This window comes from Narcine bancroftii, chromosome 2, assembly GCF_036971445.1.
Source record: "Narcine bancroftii isolate sNarBan1 chromosome 2, sNarBan1.hap1, whole genome shotgun sequence".
Lineage (NCBI taxonomy): Eukaryota > Metazoa > Chordata > Chondrichthyes > Torpediniformes > Narcinidae > Narcine > Narcine bancroftii.
This window is the reverse complement of record NC_091470.1, coordinates 41553013-41572536: the sequence shown is the minus strand read 5'-3', so window position 1 is coordinate 41572536 and position 19524 is coordinate 41553013. Positions and strand designations below refer to the sequence as shown.

The 19524-nt window shown below is 40.4% G+C and overlaps 2 protein-coding genes across 13 annotated transcripts in view; one reads left to right on the top strand and one right to left on the bottom strand.

The window, feature by feature from the left end:
* The window catches only part of wdr20a (WD repeat domain 20a), a 110600-nt gene that overhangs the window by 7501 nt on the left and 83575 nt on the right, over positions 1 to 19524 (top strand). For all 9 annotated transcript variants that reach the window (XR_011351161.1, XR_011351164.1, XR_011351162.1 and 6 more), the window contains exon 2: positions 14430 to 14612. Coding sequence is in view for 5 of the 9 variants with exons in the window: in XM_069916407.1 (XP_069772508.1) it covers positions 14430 to 14612 (183 nt within the window). In the remaining 4 variants the exon portion in view is untranslated. The remainder of the gene's footprint in view (positions 1 to 14429; positions 14613 to 19524) is intronic.
* LOC138753429 (MAPK/MAK/MRK overlapping kinase-like) overlaps positions 12761 to 19524 on the bottom strand; it is a 139816-nt gene continuing 133052 nt past the window's right edge. For 2 of the 4 annotated variants that reach the window (XR_011351166.1, XR_011351167.1), the window contains exon 16: positions 12761 to 14574. The gene's annotated coding sequence lies outside the window, so the exon portion shown is untranslated. The remainder of the gene's footprint in view (positions 14575 to 19524) is intronic. The other 2 variants (XR_011351169.1, XR_011351168.1) reach the window with 2 other exon arrangements.

The following is a 19524-nucleotide window of genomic DNA, read 5'->3' as shown; positions in this document are numbered from 1 at the left end:
GTAGAGAACTTTGACATGAAACAGCATCCTTATTTCTCTTTCCAATTTTTATCGACTTGCTGAGAGTTCCCAGCCTTTTCTGATTTTATTTCAGATTTTCAATATCTGCAGTTTATTGATTCTAAGTTCAAATTTATTGTGAGTACATACATGATATCACATACAACCCTGAGATTCTTCTTCCTGTAGGCCAAGCAGAATTTCTACATATATGTAACTGTAAACTGTACTCAAGGGGGGGAAAAAAGATGTGTCTATATAAAAGAGAAATGTAAACAAAGAAAATGTAACCAAATTGTGCATTTGGGTTATAAAAAGTAAATCTTCATTAATAAATAGTATGTAAAGTAAGAGTCCATCAATGAGTATTGTTTAGGAGTCTGATGGTGGGGTGGGGTGGTGGGAAAGTAGCAACTGTTCTTTGACCTGCTGGTATGAATCTGTGGCACCTATTACGTGAGGAAGGTAGAATCAGAAGATGTGAGTAGACATTGAGCTTGGATGCAGATGGTTTACAGCTGAATATATCCGACTGTTTATTGTATGGCATATTTGCTAAGTATAAACAATTCCAATGCAGAGCAGGAGACCCGGCCAATTCATTGAAGCAAGGTGGGTTGGACTGAAAAGAACGAAGGATGTCTGAAATTTGTTTGGTATCTCATTGAAATAACACTTTGCTTTTTTTAATTGGCAACTTTGAGCATAAAGAACCATAGAAAACTACAGCACAGTCTAGTCTGTGCCAAACTATTATTCTGCCTAGTCCCATCAACCTGCACCAGACCATAGCCCTCCATACTCCTCCAATCTATGTACCTAACTTTCTTTTAAATGTTGAAATTGAACTCCCATCAACCAATTCTGCTGGTAGCTTGTTCCACACTCTTACCATTATCTGAAGAAGTTTCCCCCTAAAGTTCCCCATAAACATTTCACCTTTTATGTCCTTTATTTCTTATCTCACCCAACCTCAGTGGAAAAAGCTTACTTGCATTTACCTATTTATTTCAAAACATAAATTACTGTACTCTATTAAATCTCTCCTCATTCTCCGACATTCCAGGGAATAAAGTCCTAATCTATTCAACCTTTCTCTATAATGCCACTCCTTGAGTTATGGCAACATCCTTGTATATTTCTCTGCACATTTTGAGTCTTACTGATATCTTTAGGTAGGTCATCAAAACTGCTATATTCCAAATATGCTTCACCAATGTCTTGCATAATTTCAACATCCCAACTCCTGCACTCAGTGTTTTGGTTTATGATGCTCCAGTGTTCCAAAAATTCTCTTTATGACCCTATCTACCTGCGCCACTATTAAGGAATTGTATATCTGCATTCCTAGATCACTCTGTTCAACCACATTCTACAGTTCCCTACCATTTTCCATGCAAGTTCTACCTTGGCATTGATCCCTGGGACTAGTTACAGGCCTCCAGTCGGAGAGGCAATCATCTACTATCACTCCCTGGCTACTTCTGCAAAGCCAATGCCCAATCCATCCTGAATATAGAGTGACTAAATCTTCTTGACCAACCTCCCATGCAGACCTTTTGAAAGACTTTACTAAAGTCCATGTAGATCACGTACTCTGCCTTTCTATCCTCAACTTTTTTCTGGTATCCTCTTTGGAAAAACTCTTGAGATTGATTAGACATGATCTACCATGCCCTCCTAGATGGACTATCCCTAATCAGTCCAGATTTCCATGGAATTGATTTTGATTGCTATTATTACAAAGTTTTAAATTAAAAAAAAATTATTCAAGGAATATGGGCTTTGCAGGCTAAGCCAGCATTTAATTCTAATTGTCCTTGAGGATGGTGGCTAGCTGCTGTCTTAAACCTCTGCAGACCTGGAGGAATGGGTGCACCCACAATGCTATTGAGGAGGGAATTGCAGCGTTTTGACCCAGCAAGTATTTTCAACTCTGGATGGTGTGTGGCTTGGAGGACAACTTCAAGGTGAAGAAGTTCCCACATTTTTGCTGCCTTTCTGGCTTGGAAGATGCTGTCCAAGGAGCCTTGATGAGTTGCTGCCATATAGTACAAATCACTGTTACAGTGGTTGTGGATGAGGGCTTGTCAAGCAGGCTGCTATGTCCTTTATGATGTTGAACTTCTCGAGTGTTGTTAAAGCTGCACCCATCCAGGCTAATAGAGTATTCTATTACCATTCTCACTTGACCCTGGTTGATAATGGGAAGCTAGAAAGTGAGTTACTAGCCTTGGGATTCCTGGCTTCTGACCAGCTACATTGTGCATATGGCTACTCCAGTTCATGTTTTAGTCAGTGGTAACTTGCCCAATATTGATCATGGGGGATTCCATGATTGGTCCTGCCACTGAATGCCACGAAGTGATAGATATGCTAATTATCATCATTTGTGTGTGGCAAATGTTACTTGCCACATATCAGATCAGGCCTGGATATTGTCTAGTCCTATCTTGCTGCATTTGGTTGCAGACTGCTTCATTGCAGTTGTAAATTGTGTTGAACATTTTGCAATTGTCAGCAAACATCTGTACTTCTGACTTTACAACTGAAGGAAGGTCATCGATGAAGCATCTGAAGATGGCTGGGCTCCGATTACTATCCTGAGGAACTCCTGCAGAGAATAGCTGAGAAGATTAATCTCCAACCACCTCACTCATCTGTTTTTGTGCTGGGTATGATTTCAGTCTGTGTACGGCTTTCCTCCTGATTTCCTATTGTTTCTAGAAATTTAATTCCTCAACAACCTAGTATTATTATTCATGGGGGTCATAAAGTTATGATTATTTGGGATGATTTTTTTTTGACATACAGCATGGTAACGGACCCTTTCAGCCAACGACCCCATGGCCCCAATTACTCCCAATTGACCTACAGCTCAGAACGTTTTGAACAGTGGGAGGAAAGTGGAGCATCGGGAGGAAATCTGTGCAGACAAAGAGAGAACATTCAAACTACTTGCAGACAGCACCACATTCAAACCCCAGTTGTTGATGCTATAAGGGCATTGCACTTACCACTGCACTAACCATACTTAACCAAATTTATCTATGGGATTGTAGTCAAGCCAGCAATTAAATCTTAAAAATTAGGAATTTGTAACATATGAATCAAACACAGTGTTGTTTAAGAATATGTGATAGCATTTTTATTAGTTGTCTATTTATTGCCATTGAATTGGAAGTATGGTTGTAAATTTCTCAAAGTCAACTGCCCATTGTACAGCATACAATCTACTCAGAAACATTGAGCTGCTAAAGGAAGTAAGCTGTTTGGACATCATCTATGTGTAGATATGATCAGTCATTGCTTTGCATCAAGACTGTTTACTAAAACTACAAGGAATATTCCGGACACTCTTAATGACATGAACCTCCATTTTTCCAGTTTTGAGTAACCTCTACCCCATCTGCTTCCAGTTTCCATCTCTTCTATACCTACTCCTGTACTTCTCTCTAACTTCATTTTTCTCTCTTCTCTTCCCCCTACCCCCCCCCAACCAATGGTCTCCCCCTCCACCTGTCTCTCCACCTCCTACACTTTCTGTCCTATATGCAATTACCTTTTGGCCCCTCCTTTTTCCTTGTCATATGTGTAATATCACCTTTCTGTCTTGATAAAGGGTCCCAACCCAAAACGTTAACTACTTCTCCACATGGATGTTGTCTGACCTGCTAAGTTTTTCCGGCAGCTCATTGTTTGTTCAACATTCCATCATCTGTAGTCTTTGTATTTCTCTATTTACTCAAAACGGCTAAAGACCAGAGGGAATAAGCAGTTCTGGTCCCTAATAAAACCAGGAAGATTCTCCTGGGGAAAAAAATGCAGAGTGGATAATTTATGTATGTCAATCTGTCACTTGTACCTTGATTTTAAAAATAATGAATTATCTCGACTAACTTCAAACAAGCTGGCTGTAATTTTGTAACTTGAAGGTTGTGTAATGTCACCTATCTTGAGCCAGACTTCATTCATAACCTCTGGCTAAAGCTTTCAAGTGCTCGGGAGAGTTCCCTCCAACTCTGAATGTAAATATTAGGATAGTATTTTGAATAGGCTAGCAAGAATCTGTGGAAAAATCCTGATTTTAAAAAAAAAAAAGTTTATTGGTTGCAAAATGCAGTTGTATTTTGATGTAAAGGCTGTTCAAGAGTATTTACTTGTAATATTTATTTAAAGAGCAAATCTGTTCACACAAACAAGACACATGCACTTTGTAACAGAACTAGGCCATTTCAGCCCTTGAATTTTGCCATTTATTTAGAGCTTGCTCACTCCTTTGTCGATGAAAAGCCAAATCCTGCAGATGCTGGAAATCCAACACAAAAAACAAAAATGTTGGAAACCCTTAGCAAGTCAAGCAACATCTGTCTGATCACAGATCATATGTAGATATGGTAGGTAAAAGTCGGCCTTGGTTTAGGATAGAATTTGCACAGTGAAATGTTAATAAAATATGAAAGAAGGGAATAGAGGATTACAATTGCAAAAGTGCTGATTAACTATCAACATGGACTGATTGGGTCAAATTGCCTAGTTCTATGTAAAGCTTATGGAATAAAGAGGATGGAAGGTGTGGGATTGGACAGTTTTGCAAAACTGTGGGTGAGAATTAGGGATTTGTTGGTGGAGTATGGTCCAAAGTAATTGCAATAGTTAGTGGTTTGGAAAGCTGTTATCAGATGAGAATTGTTTGTTTCCCTCTTCTACATCATCTCTAAGTGGGGTAAAAATGTTAAATAGGAATTAATTTCTCTTGAGCCTGCTGGCACTCTACCTGACTACTCCGTGGGCTTACTGCAAAGATTAACAGATTTTCAGCAATATTGCTTTCTGCTGCATTGTTTTAAATGGTTCCCAAGTTCCCTTGAGAATGAAAGATGAGGAAATTGTTTTTTTTTGCTGCAGGCATGTTGGGTTGCATGTTTCTTGCTTTGTTTTCCACAAATGGGAAAGGAAAGGCACCTACCCTTTGGCATAAACTGCTCACCTAAATAAGTTCTTTTCAAAGCCTTTGTGAATATTGGATATTAACTTCAGTACTTCATAAAAATTTTCATATCTTTTGTAGGATTGGGTTCCATTCTAGCTAACAACTTATTTTCAATCTGAAAACTTGCAATTGTAATTAAAATTATTTTTATCAGGGAAAGAACTCTGCTTTCAGATGTCAGGAAGAAATGTTTTCAACTGATGAGAAAATCTGTCATAGAATACAACCTATTTGGATCATCTTACATTTGAGATCCAATGTCAGAAAACAGTTGAATACTTCTTTCAATTCTTTTACTCTGAGCCAGTTGAGTAGTCACTTTCGTTTCCTTTTGCCTATATCAGACATTGAATAGTTGAGTCAACTTAAAAACTTTTTTTTCTGTCCTTGTATGTGGTTTACAGCACATGCTCAGTGCTTTTCTTTTTACCAGAGGAAACATTTGGGAAAAGTTATTGATGCACATAATCAGATACCAAGCATTTTTCTTTAAAATTATTTGTAAACAAATTGCCTATTTGATTCAGTGGTCCAGGAATAACATATCAATAATGCTAACAGACAATATTATTCAGTCAAATGGTCAATTGTTACAAACCTTTAATGTGCTATTGAGTTTGCCTGGGATGGCAAGGAAAACTAATATAATTTTAGATCTGTCAGCAAGTCCACAAAATACTTGAGAGGAAATAGTTAGTCAATGTGGGGATGATGGTTGCAAAATGATGTGATTATACAAACTTGTTTTACTACATGAAGTAGATAAAAGAATCTTGCGTTAGAAGAAACTTTCAAAGTAGATTTGTGAATATGTCATGCTTTAAAGTTTTTCGTCTTGTACCCATCGAACAACTTGGTATAGTTGAATATTGGTTGTGAACAAATTTCAATAGTTGTTAAATGGCAGGGTCTAATAGAGCTGAACTCAATTTTTTAGTCTTATTCTCTTAACAATTCAGATGTGCAATTGCTCAACCATTTTGTTTCATCTCACTCATTTCTCAGTATGAAAGTTAAGTGATTTGTTGTGTCTAAAGTTAAATTATTTGGAACCGATAAAAGGCTCTTTGCACACTTTATTCTAACCTGTATCCCAGCTACGTACTGGATAAGGTTTATCAGTAGGGTACCTTTTGGTAGTGTTTAATAAGATGGCAATTTGTTTCTTCATTTATTTGGACACATCACATCTTATTTTGCATATTTTATCCACTTAACCTTCTATAGTTGTAGATTCTTGGATGTATTCCTTGATAGGAAAACCTTTATTTAAATATTTACTCCTTGATATACAAGGAATAGTGGCATTAAAATTCTCCTTTCATCTATTCCTTGGAACCAGTGGGTTATTTGGAGGAGTGCTTTTGAATGTTAATGTCTCACTTGAAAGATGGAGCCTGTTGCTGCAGATCTTTAATCTAGTTGAGCTTCCCTCTACTCTGCTTCCAGCATCAGAGTCCTCCGCTCCAAAGAGAAAATGGGAACTCCACCAGTATATTTTTCAACTATACTGGCTGACTGATCTGAGTATGACAGTTCATTATGAATTTGATTGTGGGTAAAGTTGTAATTGCATGTCTGTAATCACCAGTTGGAGGCTTTTTGAAATTGTTGAAACTTAAACTTGGTGCACTGTTCTGATTCACTGTACCACTTAGTTTCTTATATTTTTAATAATTTTATTTTACATATTTCCTTTCTAGTGAAAATCTTCTTTTCTTCTTTGGCTTGGCTTCGCGGACGAAGATTTATGGAGGGGGGTAAAAGTCCACGTCAGCTGCAGGCTCGTTTGTGGCTGACAAGTCCGATGCGGGACAGGCAGACACGGTTGCAGCGGCTGCAGGGGAAAATTGGTTGGTTGGGGTTGGGTGTTGGGTATTTCCTCCTTTGCCTTTTGTCAGTGAGGTGGGCTCTGCGCTCTTCTTCAAAGGAGGTTGCTGCCCGCCAAACTGTGAGGTGCCAAGATGCACGGTTTGAGGCGATATCAGCCCACTGGCGGTGGTCAATGTGGCAGGCACCAAGAGATTTCTTTAGGCAGTCCTTGTACCTTTTCTTTGGTGCACCTCTGTCACGGTGGCCAGTGGAGAGCTCGCCATATAACATGATCTTGGGAAGGCGATGGTCCTCCATTCTGGACACGTGACCCACCCAGCCCAGCTGGATCTTCAGCAGCGTGGACTCGATGCTGTCGACCTCTGCCATCTCGAGTACTTCGACGTTAGGGATGAAAGCGCTCCAATGGATGTTGAGGATGGAGCGGAGACAACGCTGGTGGAAGCGTTCTAGGAGCCGTAGGTGATGCCGGTAGAGGACCCATGATTTGGAGCCGAACAGGAGTGTGGGTATGACAACGGCTCTGTATACGCTTATCTTTGTGAGGTTTTTCAGTTGGTAGTGAAAATAGTGAAAATAATACTTATACAAACATACTTTTGTTATCAGTTATTTTACATTGATAGAAGTGGTTCAAGTGTCATAAGATGAGCTGATATTCCTATCATCCAGATAAAGGGGAAGGGGGAGAATGTGCAGAGATTTAAAAAAAAAATTTGTAGGAAGACCAAGTAGTTAAATGACTTTGTGTGTTGCTGACAGTAGAATAAAGAGAATACCTGTTGTGTTGAAACAAAGTTTACCATTTGGAATCATCTTTGATCACATTTAATTTTGCAAAACTAGGTATAAAAAGGAAATTAACAGCAAAGTATACTTTCAAAGCACAAGAAACACATTTGTCATTATTATGAAGGAGTGACAAATACAATTACAATTTTCCATCAAGTGTTGTTTTGTGGCAGCCCACCGCCGCAGCGAGCAAGGCAGCTCTCTGGGTGATGAGTGCAACGCAAAGCCAGCGGACCACGCAGCGGCACTGGCCCCAGCAAGCGAACTGGCATACGAAGGGCTAAAGCAGCCTAAAGGGCCAGTGATCCTAAAATGGTGCTGGCCTCGCTGTACAGCCAACAGACTGGGGTAGCGCGTGGGGAAGAAGGTATTGTTATGCAAGGGTGTGCCCGTGGGTGGTAAAACCCGCCGTTGCCATGCAGAATGGGACATCAGTAATTGGGGCAAATGGCGGGAACTTGAATGATATAAAAGTCGGGCTTGAGTCCTAATAAACCAGAGCTTAACCTGACCACACTTGAGAGTGTCGTTCTTCTGTGTAGTATGTGGCTACAATTGGTGACCCCGACAGTTTAGATGGCATCTAAACCCAATGATGAGCGACCTTCTGGATGAATCAGCCACACGTCTAGTTCGACCAGGCTGAGGCACAGTTTAAGATCCAGCAGATCATGGTAGAGTCCACCTGGTACTACCACGTGGTAAGCGCCCTGGACCAGGACACAGGAAGCTGCGTGGCCAACTTTATCCAAGAGCCCCTGACCGATGGAGCTTATACTGCCTTGAAAGAGCTACTCATTGAGACTTTTGGGTTCTCACGGCACTAGAGAGGAGCACGTCTGCTCCATCTAGATGGGCTAGGGGACAGACGCCCTTTTGCACTCATGAATGAGATGCTGGTGCTCCGTGGCAAACACAAGCCCTGCGTAATGTTCAAGTAGGCTTTCAAGAACGTCCAGCTGTTACTAGCAGATGCCGACTTCAGTGACCCCCCACCCCCCCGGAAAGTCAGGCTTGGAGCAGACTTCCTACGTGCCCACAGCCTCCTTGTGGACATGAAGGCCAGTGCCTGGTCCACACCAAGACCTTCCAGACCATCCCTCTCTCAGACTCCAAGCTTCCGCCTGGACTTTGAACAGTGATCCATGAACGATTACACCAAGATCCTGGCCGAGTTGCCGGCACTCACCCCCCCAGATCTCCTCAGCGATGCTACGACACGGGGTGCCGCATCACTTCCTCACCCAGGGCCCACCACTCCACACTCAAGTGAGACGTCTGCCACTGGAGAAGCTCCAACTGGCCAAGGAAGAATTTAAAAAAAAACAAAAAAAAAACTGGAAGAGCTGGGCAGTCAGACAGCCTGTGGGCTTCTCCCCTACATATGATGCCCAAAGCCACTGGGGGGGTGGGGTGGGGTTGGAGACCATGCGGTGACTAGCTCCACCTCAGTGAGACCACCACACTGGATCAATACCCTGTTCCACACATCCAAGACTGCAGCCAACCTGCATGGGGCAAAGATCTTGTCGAAAGTGGACCTTGTACAGGGATATCATCAGATCCTGGTGAACCCCGATGATATTCTTAAGATGGCTATCATAACTCCTTTCAGCCTGCTCGAGTTTCTGTGGATGCCGCTTGGATTAAAAAGTGCTGCACAGACTTTCCAGCAGTTGATGGATGCTGTCATCTACTTATACTACATCCTTGTGGCGAGTAAGGACTGACATGAACACCTGATGTACTTCCGCAAGCTCTACACCTGGCTGAGCGAATTCAGACTGACCATCAGCCTGGCCAAATGCCAGTTCAGGCTAGACCATTGACTTCCTGGGCCGCAGGATAACCAAAGAGGGTGCCACACCACTACCCAGCAAAGTGGAGATCCTCCGTAAGTTTCCCTGGCCTAGGATGACCAGGGGACAGCAGGAGTTCGTGGGGATGGTCAACTTCTACAAGTTCATCCCCTTGGCAGCCCGGATCGTGCGGCCATTGTTCACTTGGATGGGGGACAAATCAAAGGATGTTACATGGGACAAAGAGTCAGTGAAGGCCAAGGAAGCCCTGGCAGGTGCCACTTTCCTAGCACACCCCAAGGCAGACACTCCAACAGTCCTGAACGGCGATCAGCAGAGTCCTGAGCAACAGATTGAAGGAAGTTGGTGACCGTTGGCTTTCTTCAGCAAACATCTGCAAGCCCCAGAGCTAAAGTACAGTGCTTTCAACAGAGAACTATTGGTGCTGTTCTTAGCCATCGCCACTTCAAGTACTTCCTCGAGGGCAGGACTTTCACTGCCTTCATGGATCACAAACCCCTGACTTTTAACCTGGCCAAGATATAAGACCCCTGGTCAGCCTGCCAACAGTGTTACCTCTCGTACATTTCCGAGTACACCACGGATGTTAGGCATGTCTTGGCAGAGTGTCCATGTGCTGTCAAAAGGAGTGGACTTTGTGGCATTGGCGGAGGATAAGGAGATGTCCCAGTACAGAACAACCATATAGGGACTACAACTTCAGGACATCCCAGACGTTGCAGGTAACCTCACCCTACTGTACGACGTGACCACTGGACAGGTCAGACCCATCGTCCCAGTGGTTTGGATACGATCAGTTTTCTACTTCATCCTTGGGCTGGGGCACCCATCCATCAAGACCATGGTCCGGCTGGTGGCCAGCAAGTATGTGTGGCGTGGTTTACGGAAGCAGGTCAGTAGGTGGGCGAAGGTGTGTACACGTGCTAAACAGCCAAAGTACACTGGCATACCAAGACCCCACCGCAGCACTTCAAGCCCACCGAGCGAAGGTTTCACCGTGTCCACATGAATACAGAGGGACCCTTGCCAGTATGTCAGGGTTTCTGCTACTTGTACACGATGGTTGATCGTTTCACAAGGTGGTTGGAGGCAGCCCCCCAGCAGACACTTCCACGACTTTGTGTGCCAGGTCCCTCCTCCTGGTGGCACTATTTGGGCTGCCTCCACATATCATGTCCAACAGGGGAGCCAAGTTCACCTCCAGCCTGTGGTCTGATCTCACCAACCTGTGGGGCGCCCAGCTGCACCACACGACGGCCTATCACCCACAGTCAAATGGGCTTGTAGAGCGCTTCCATAGGCACCTCAAGGCTGTGCTCATGGCCAGACTCCACAGACTCAACTGGACAGACAAGCTACTATGAGTACTACTAGGGATACGCACTGCATCCAAGGAGGACCTCAACACCTCATCAGCCAAACTCATTTATGGAGCTCCACGGTCGTCCCAGGAGAATTTGCATCATCCCCTGGTGGACAACAAGACGATACACCAGCCCTTCTCCGCAGACTGAGGGGAAGAGTAGGCAACCTGGCCCCGACTCCGTCCTGGTAAGGCACCGCGAGGACCATCGTACCCAAGGACCTTCTAAGAAGACTCTGCCTCCGGGCACAATGGACAATTACACCAGTTCTGGGGGGGGGGGTGGTGGGGGGGGGGAGGTCATGTGGCGGCCCACAGCGAGTAAGCCGGCATGACGGGCATGTAATGTAAAGCTAGCAGACTGGCCCCAACAAGTGAACCAGCAGATGAATGGTTAAAGCAGCCTAAAGGGCCAGCAACCCTAAAATGGCGCTGACCCCGCTGTACAGCCAATTAGACTGGGGAAGAAGGTATTGTCATGCAAGGGTGAACCCACGCATGGGAAAACCTACCTTTGTCATGCTGAATGTGACGTCAGTAATCGGGGAAAATGCGGGAACTTGAACAATATAAAAGTCTGGCTTGAGCCCTAATAAACCAGAGCTTAATTTGTGGGTGTCCTTCTTTCGTGTAGTGAGTGGCTAGAGTTTGCTCTTTCAAATACAGTATACATGCATTCATATTAAAACCTTTAAAAGGCAAGGGAAGTTCATTAAATGGATGATTTTAAATTTAACTGCCCATTATTAGTGTTTGCATAGTTTTGTTCCATCTAGATTAAATTCTTAAATGTTGCTGTTTTATTAGATATTCTGCAGAGAATATTGTTGATACTGACTCTCAATGCTGGCCATGTGTTAGATCCTGTTTTCAGGTGCTATCTAGATGGTGTTGGATGTTCTCCCTACAATTGAGTGGGCTTTCAGTTTCTTTTCACATCCTAAAGATGTTCTGGCTGCTAAAATTAATTGGGTATTGTAAATTACTACCATTTGTTGTTGGGTAATGAGAGAATATGGATGGTGCAAATGGGAATGTATTACAGAAACGAGAGTAGGCAAATTAGATTGTTCCAAGACCAGGCATCGATATTGTGGTCCAAATGGCCACCACTGAATTTTGTGATGTGAAAATTAAATCAGAGTTTTGTTGCATAAAAAGATGTATGCCAAGCAGAATGTTTTTAACCATATCTTTAGCAAAAAGAGAAAAAAAAACTAGATGCTGGAATCTAAAACAAAAGATTCTTCCAGTGTCTTATTTTATATATTGTTAATATCTCTGTGACTTCTTTTCCCCAGAGAAAATCTGATTTGACCCATCTGATTTCTGGAGTAAAGTTTTTTTTTATGTCAGTATCACCCAATAGTCTAGTTTAGTTTCCGTATGTATGTAATAAATGGGGAGAAATGTTTGCTGTTTTAAAGATATTATTTAAGTATTTTGATTAATTAGTTTTTTTCCAAGCAAGTTGATTCCAATATCATTGTTTATGTTTTTATCAAAAAATGAATTATTGTTGAATTTGGTTCTTAATTATTTGCATAATATTTGCCTTGTGACAGTCACTTAACACTAGGATTTAGATACTTACTATATGCGTATTGCAGTTCATCATTTTAGGCTTTGCCTTTTGCTCTGGTGAGTCACCTTTTATGGTTGGTCATCTAAAATTTGATTAGCCTATTCTGTTTGTATTTGCATTCAATGAAAATGCTAAGATTGAGAAATTAAGCATTGCAATATATCTGGAGATGTTTTTAAAATAATTGTAAACTGAATATACATTTAAAATCTATTTTACTCGCCCTCCGCAACTATTCAGAACACTTTGTTTCCTGACAGAAGGAAAGACTGCATTTCATCAGTCTCATTGCCAGAAAAGTCCCTGATCAGTTCTGTGATCACAAGGATGCATTTAAATATATTTATTAAAATCATCAGTACACTGTATAAATGTACAAATAGCTGTAACTGCCAACACCTTTTAGTTTTTAAGCAAAATAAATATAAATGCAATTATGTAGCTTGAAACTTTATCACACATAAAAGGGTGTGGACTCGAAAGGCCAACATGTACTGTTTCCGCTCCGTAAATGGTTATATGGTTATATGGGTAGATGTTAAACCATCTATACCTCTCAAACTTGTGCAGTTGTAATACGCTCAAACAAGCCAAACGGTATGCAAATTCTGCAGAAATCCAGTAACTTTAAGAATGTATATTTCTGTATAGTCCTTTGCTTTTTTTTTTAGATGGCAGATTATGGATTTGAAAAATATAGGTTAGATAGGAGGAAAACAAGTCAACATTGCCAAATAACTAATTTTCAAACAGATCTACAAAGGTGAAGTCTATGAAGCCTTTTCATTTGACACCACCATAGGACGATCATATTGTTAACACCAGTTTTTCTTGCAATACAGAAACTGTGAATATTTATTACCTTTTGTATTTAGCTGTTTTCAATTTAATTTATTGGAGTTTTCGTGTGTACTACCAGGTCATTTGCAACAAATAAATTTTCTGTGCATATATGACATTAAACATACTGCTAGTCAGTTTTAACACTAAATACTTAGCATATAACATGAATTTGAGTAGCAGTTTGGGATTATACAGTTCTATACAATAGAATAGGTGTTACTATTCCTCCTCCCATTACGCTACTATATTGGTCATGTTGAGAATGTTCCAAACTTCCATCATAAATCTCCAAAAATCAGAATGATGGGCAAATCCACCCTGCATATTTCTTCCATTCCATCCAGTTGCAAGTTCAGAAACAGACTTCACAACTGCCATTCCCCCTTATTTTGTCTTAGCAAAAACAACTTCTGTGTTCGAACATCTTAGTCAGCATGACTTAGAATTAAAATGTAGCGAGAATATAGGACTCTAGGGAAAATTAGTGATAGTTTAAATGACAAAGAATGGCAGGAATGTTGAATAATTCCTTTGCATTAGTAGAGAAAAAGTAAACATTGATCAGCTGAAGGCAAGGGCGTTGTCATGGAGACATAGCAGAGAAACAGAGCCTTTGGGGCCCATCAAATCATGTTGACCATGTCACCTATTTACATTCATTCTACATGAATCTTTTTAATTCTTTCTGTATTCTCACCAAATCTTATTTGGTCAGTGCTTTTCAGCCTATGATTTACAATTTTTTTAAACTTGAGAATGTAAGTATATGAAGCAATTTAATTTTTGTTACCAACTTTGATCTGTATGCTATCCAAGCAAGTCAACCCAAACTTGCTGCCACAGGTAGTATAAGAATAAAAACAAAAGTGCGAGGGATAGTGTTACTCAAGACACACAGGGTATAATGTTAAAGAGAAAAATATGGTTAAATGGTGCAAGGTGTTGTCTTTTTCTGATGGAAGGTCCATTCATGAGTCATAACCACAGGAAAGAAATGGTCCTTAAATCTGAAGGTGTATATTTTCAAACATCTTTTGCTCAATGGGAGGAAGGAGAAGAATGTGACTGGGGTGAAGCAGCTTTATAATCTAACATGGCTAAAGTAAACAAAATGGCTTTGAACCCATTTAAAAATTATCAATGTTTATCTCAAATACGAGAGGATAAAAATATGATCAATGTTCCTTTTTCCTTCCGTAGGCTGCAGATTTAAGTAAACCTATAGACAAGCGGATATACAAGGGAACGCAGCCCACCTGCCATGATTTCAATCATCTGACAGCTACAGCAGAAAGTGTCTCACTTCTTGTGGGCTTTTCTGCAGGACAAGTTCAACTTATAGACCCTGTAAAGAAAGAAACTAGCAAGTTATTTAATGAGGAAGTAAGTATTAATCAATGAGAACAGAATCTTATCATTGCATCAATTGTTATCCTACATTTTTAATTGTTTTTATTTTGTACATGTTTTTAGCAGTCGTAATCTATTCCAAATGAGGAAGTGTAATTACATATTGTCGCTATTCTTTATTCTTGTTAAGTCAAAGATCTTTTCAATATCTTCTGATATTCTAAAAAAATTCCTTAAAATGCCAGTTATAAATTTTAACCAGTACTGCATGTGTAATTTAACTGCCAAACAACTGCAGTCATAAGCTTAAAAATTCACCTGAAATTCAAAGTAGTATTAATGAAGTGCCTCTGTTCAAGAAACAGGTCTTTATTGAAAAAATAAACATCAAAATTAATCGACGAACATAAATTCTGTTGCATGAGAAGTTATCTATATTAAAGTCCCATTCAAAGGCAAGCCATGAGACTTTTTTTTTCAGTCGGCTTCAGGAGTGAACATTTTTCATTCAAGTTACTTTCCTGCATCCTTCAAAGCAACATTTTGCTGATAGATATTTAAAAAGCACTTTCAATTATTTTGGAGTCATAAGATTTTTACTGTAGAGAATCAGACCCTTTGGCCCAGCTTGTCCATGCCGATCAAGTTGTCTATTTGGCTGGTGCCATTTGCCTTAGTCCCATATCCTTTTCCCTGTCTAAATGTTTTTTAAATATTAAAATTATACCTGCTTCTACTACTTCCTCCGGCAGCTTATTCCACATTTCCGTATCCTCTGTCTCAGAAAGGTGGCCCTTGGGACCACTCAAGTTTTAACTAAGTTTCAAGTTTTATCTCGCTCTCCTTAAATTTGTGTTCTCTGGTTTTAGATTTCCCCTTCCCTGACAATTTTCCGGGCCTGTCATGAATTTGTAAATCTCCATGGGGTCCCAGCCTATCCAACATTTCCTTGTAATTCAAGCCTGCCAGTCCTGGTAACATTCTTGTGGAACTTCTGCACCCTTTCTGGCTTAATGATCTCTTTCCTAAAGCTGGGTGAACCCAGCCCCTATTTCCCAATCACTTCTCATAACTGCTATGAAGAATCATTTGGCAAGTCCAGTACAGCACAATATCAATCTGAGAAATCCGCAATGTACCTATTTTAAGACCATCTTCCCTCCATTTGGATACCAAGAAAATGAACATTATCCTGCAGATGGAATTTAATTTTTTTTACACACCGTTTAATTATCACTACATTAATTTCTGAAATTCACATACCTTGAGATAAACCTAACAAAAAAATCATTAGGATTTTTCTACCTATGTATTGGTTTTTAGTGTTTCCTATAATCGGGGATGTTCTTTTCAAATCGTGTTGACTCAAATATTTGATTTTCAATGATTTTAAAATTAAAAAAAAAAGTATAATTCAAAAGTTTTGGATTTAAAAAATTTTTGCTTTGTTTTATTGGGGATTCTAAAATGATTGCCTTTATTCCTAATGTGTCATATACATTTTGGAGAGAAAGCTTGGTCATGAGGTATTTTTCTGATTCCTTTAAGTTTTAGGTTTACTGGTTTGGATGAAATGGTCTTGTAGTAAACTTGAAAGGTTGTGCATTTGGGTATGGAGAGGGAATGCTTGCAGTGTTAAATAGTGAATGACTGATGGGTCTCTTAAATGAAAGAATTGGAACTTTCTGTTGGAGACCTCTAACTTGAACTAGGATTAACATACCAAAAATGGACTTGTTGGGGTAGGGTAAGCATCATGTGTAGCAGGAAAATCTTGATAGATGTATGCTACAAACCACCAAGTCAAATAAAAGGAGCTAAATCACCTTAATAGCAGAGATCAAAGTGAACGTTTAAGGTGAAAAATATAATTTGAAAAGAGTGTATGTAGAAACTTGATTGGAAATTTAGTAACAAAACAATAATAAAGTAAATGTAGGTTGTATTCAGTAATGCAATGGATGGGGTAGAGGAAAATGTCATGGTAGAAGGGAAGGTGAACAAATTCTAGGTACAGACTTAAAAGTTACAAATAAGGATGCTTTTTTTAATGAAGCATATTGAAGTGAGTTGAATAAATAATGGAAAAATAAGTAGAAACAGACAAAGTAAAACAATTGAAAGATGAAATAAAGCACAAGGTTAAACTACAGGTGATATTGTGTTTGAATTTGTGGTCAATAAAATTGCCTACTGATGAAGTAGCCAGACACATTACGTTGATACCTTAATTGCTTCATGGCTTGGTAAGGAGAGGGTGCCTATGGCCTGTGATGGCTGGTCAGGGCAAGGAGTGTGGCTCTTCGTGCTGAGCTATGGGGACTAGCGGTGCACCTTGACAGACACCTGGGTTGTTGGATGTGATGGAAGCTGCTGACATTATTTTTCATTTTCCAAATATAAACAAGGAGGTAACACCACTGACTGTTACAGAATCTATCAAAATCTCCCAGCCATCTCCATACATGTGATGCTTCGCACCACCCCCCCTCCCATTCCCACCCCCCAAAAAAGGGAAAGGCGGAGAGAAAGAGTTTAGATGTGGTGTTGGAGTCTGGCTGCTGATTTTCTTAGTCAGGTACCCAGTGATTTATTTTTCTGTGGAACCACCTTGAGGCCCAATGACAGCCATTGAATTCTCACCATTTCTTTCCTCTGGGAGTACCAGCCAAGGCCACTGATTCACATGAGCTTTCTGATATAGCGGTAATGGAAAGGTTGCGGGGGGGGGGGGGGGGGGGGGTGATTTTTGCTTTGTTCCAGGAACAGCAGAGCAGCTGGGTACACATAGAGCCAGCACCTTTTTCTTGGGGTGACAGTAGAAATGACCAGAGGACATCTGTATAAGGTGAGGGGAGGAAAGTTTATGCGTGACATCAGGGGTAAGGTTTTTTTTTACATACAGAGTAGTGGGTGTCTGGAATGTATTGCCAGGGGTAGTGGAGGCTGGTACAACTGGGATGTTTAAAAGACTTTTAGGCAGGCATATGAATGCAAGAAAAAGAGGGTTATGGGTGTGAGGAAGAGACAATTGAGATGGTTGAGGTTTATTTAGGTCAGCATAACATTGTGGGCTGAAGGGCCTGTACTGTGCTATAATGTTCCATGTTCTATAGCTGTGAGTGTGTGGGGACTGGGCAATGCTAACTGAGATACAGTGTAAAGTTTTGCAGCAACTCTGAGCTAATTTTTAACTTTTTAAATATAACATCAGGTAGATTAAAGTGGAAAGTGAAATACAATAATATTTATTCACAATCATTAATTTATATAATAATCCTGAAATTATATGACACCAAATTAATTCTTTTTCTGGGCAATAGTTGAGGAGTGGTACACCATTCAAAAAGTCTATCAGATGTAGACAACAGTCTAATTTTTTCATAATATTTGACTCCAAACAGTGTAGCCAATGTCTGACTACATCATGGACCTCAACTTCAAATTGTCCACACTAAGCTTTGCCTTTGTGGAAATCCAGAAGCTGCTTTCTGGTTCTTGCAAATAGTAAACTGGAGCCAAGAAATTCTAAGCTTCACAAGCTTTTTTAGGAATAATGTCATCATTTCAAAAAAATTAAACAAAATCAATGACCAATAGATGACAAACCATTTACTGCAAATAAAAGTGGCCAGTTACTCAATGGATTCATGCCTTTATTTTTGCTCTACACAACTATCTATTCTCTTTATCAAATCCCATGAATAGACTTGCTTTGTGCAAGAGGGACATGAGCACCAGTGGTAAAAGAAGCAAGGGAAGTTGAGATGCACCCTCGCGACTCAATCAGATTCAGCTTGAGCGTGAAGACTCTCCAAATTTGAGAACCTTACTCTGACCTTTGTTCATGTTTATATCAACAGGAGCTACCCAAGTTGGTTGGCAGGTGGTTTCATAGCTTCCTAATCATGGCCAAGGGTTTTGCATCATTATAATTTCTCCTGAATACATTGAGCAGTGTACAAGCCACCTTCAGCAGAGGCTCCAGTTTAGTGCCAAACCATTCTTCTCATGGCAGATTTCATAATCTGACTAGTCCTTTGGAACTTTTTCCCCTGAACTCCCAAAAGGATTATTAGTATTTTTATTTGCAGTGTGATCCTTAGTTTTGTGTCCCAATTGGAAACCTTTATATTACATCCAGATTTTTTCATAACATAAAAATCTCCATTGGATTAATCCTCGGCCTGTTCAGGAGAAAGGCTGGCCTTTTCAGTCATTCCGATGTGGTTTTGGATCGTTGCAGCCTGAGAATGTAAGTTTTAAAATGTTGACTGGAGGAGAGAAGTTAGCTGCATTCCTTTCTCTGTTATCAGCTGATAACAGCCTCCTTATTTGGTAAGGTGGTAAAAGACATAACTATTGGGAAAAGGACATGACCCTGATTAACAAATCCCAAGAGAATTCTAAGGAATATATATCTTGTAGAGAGCAGTCAGTTCACATTTTCCAGAAATTAGGGGTATCAAGAGATAAAAAAGACATTATTTTTAAGCCATGAGGATATTCACTGGACAGTGAAATGAGCTGCTCAGAACGGTCTCTTGCTGTAAAGGAGTCTCACACTTTGCAGTCATTAAAAATCTGTTTGTACAGCTTTATTCATCTTTGTAAGGTTCACTTAAACAAGCCTGTCTGTATATTGCAAAATCAAGCAGGTTGTGCCTAGTGATTGGAAGGGAACTAATGGTATTCATCTACTGTATAGCAGGTTTGTCCTGGATTTGTGCAGTCTAGCCCACAAATCCAGGAAGAAATGAGTGACCAGTGGTTAGGGTCCAGCAGGATAGCCCAATATTATTTGAATTTCACAGTATTGCTCGGCAAACTGCCTCTATAGTTGTACATTAGCTAGACCCATAGACCCAGCATATGATTGAAATTCCCATTCATTCAAGTAAGGATTAATGACTTGGAGCTTGGGATGTAAAGATCTGTTTTAAAT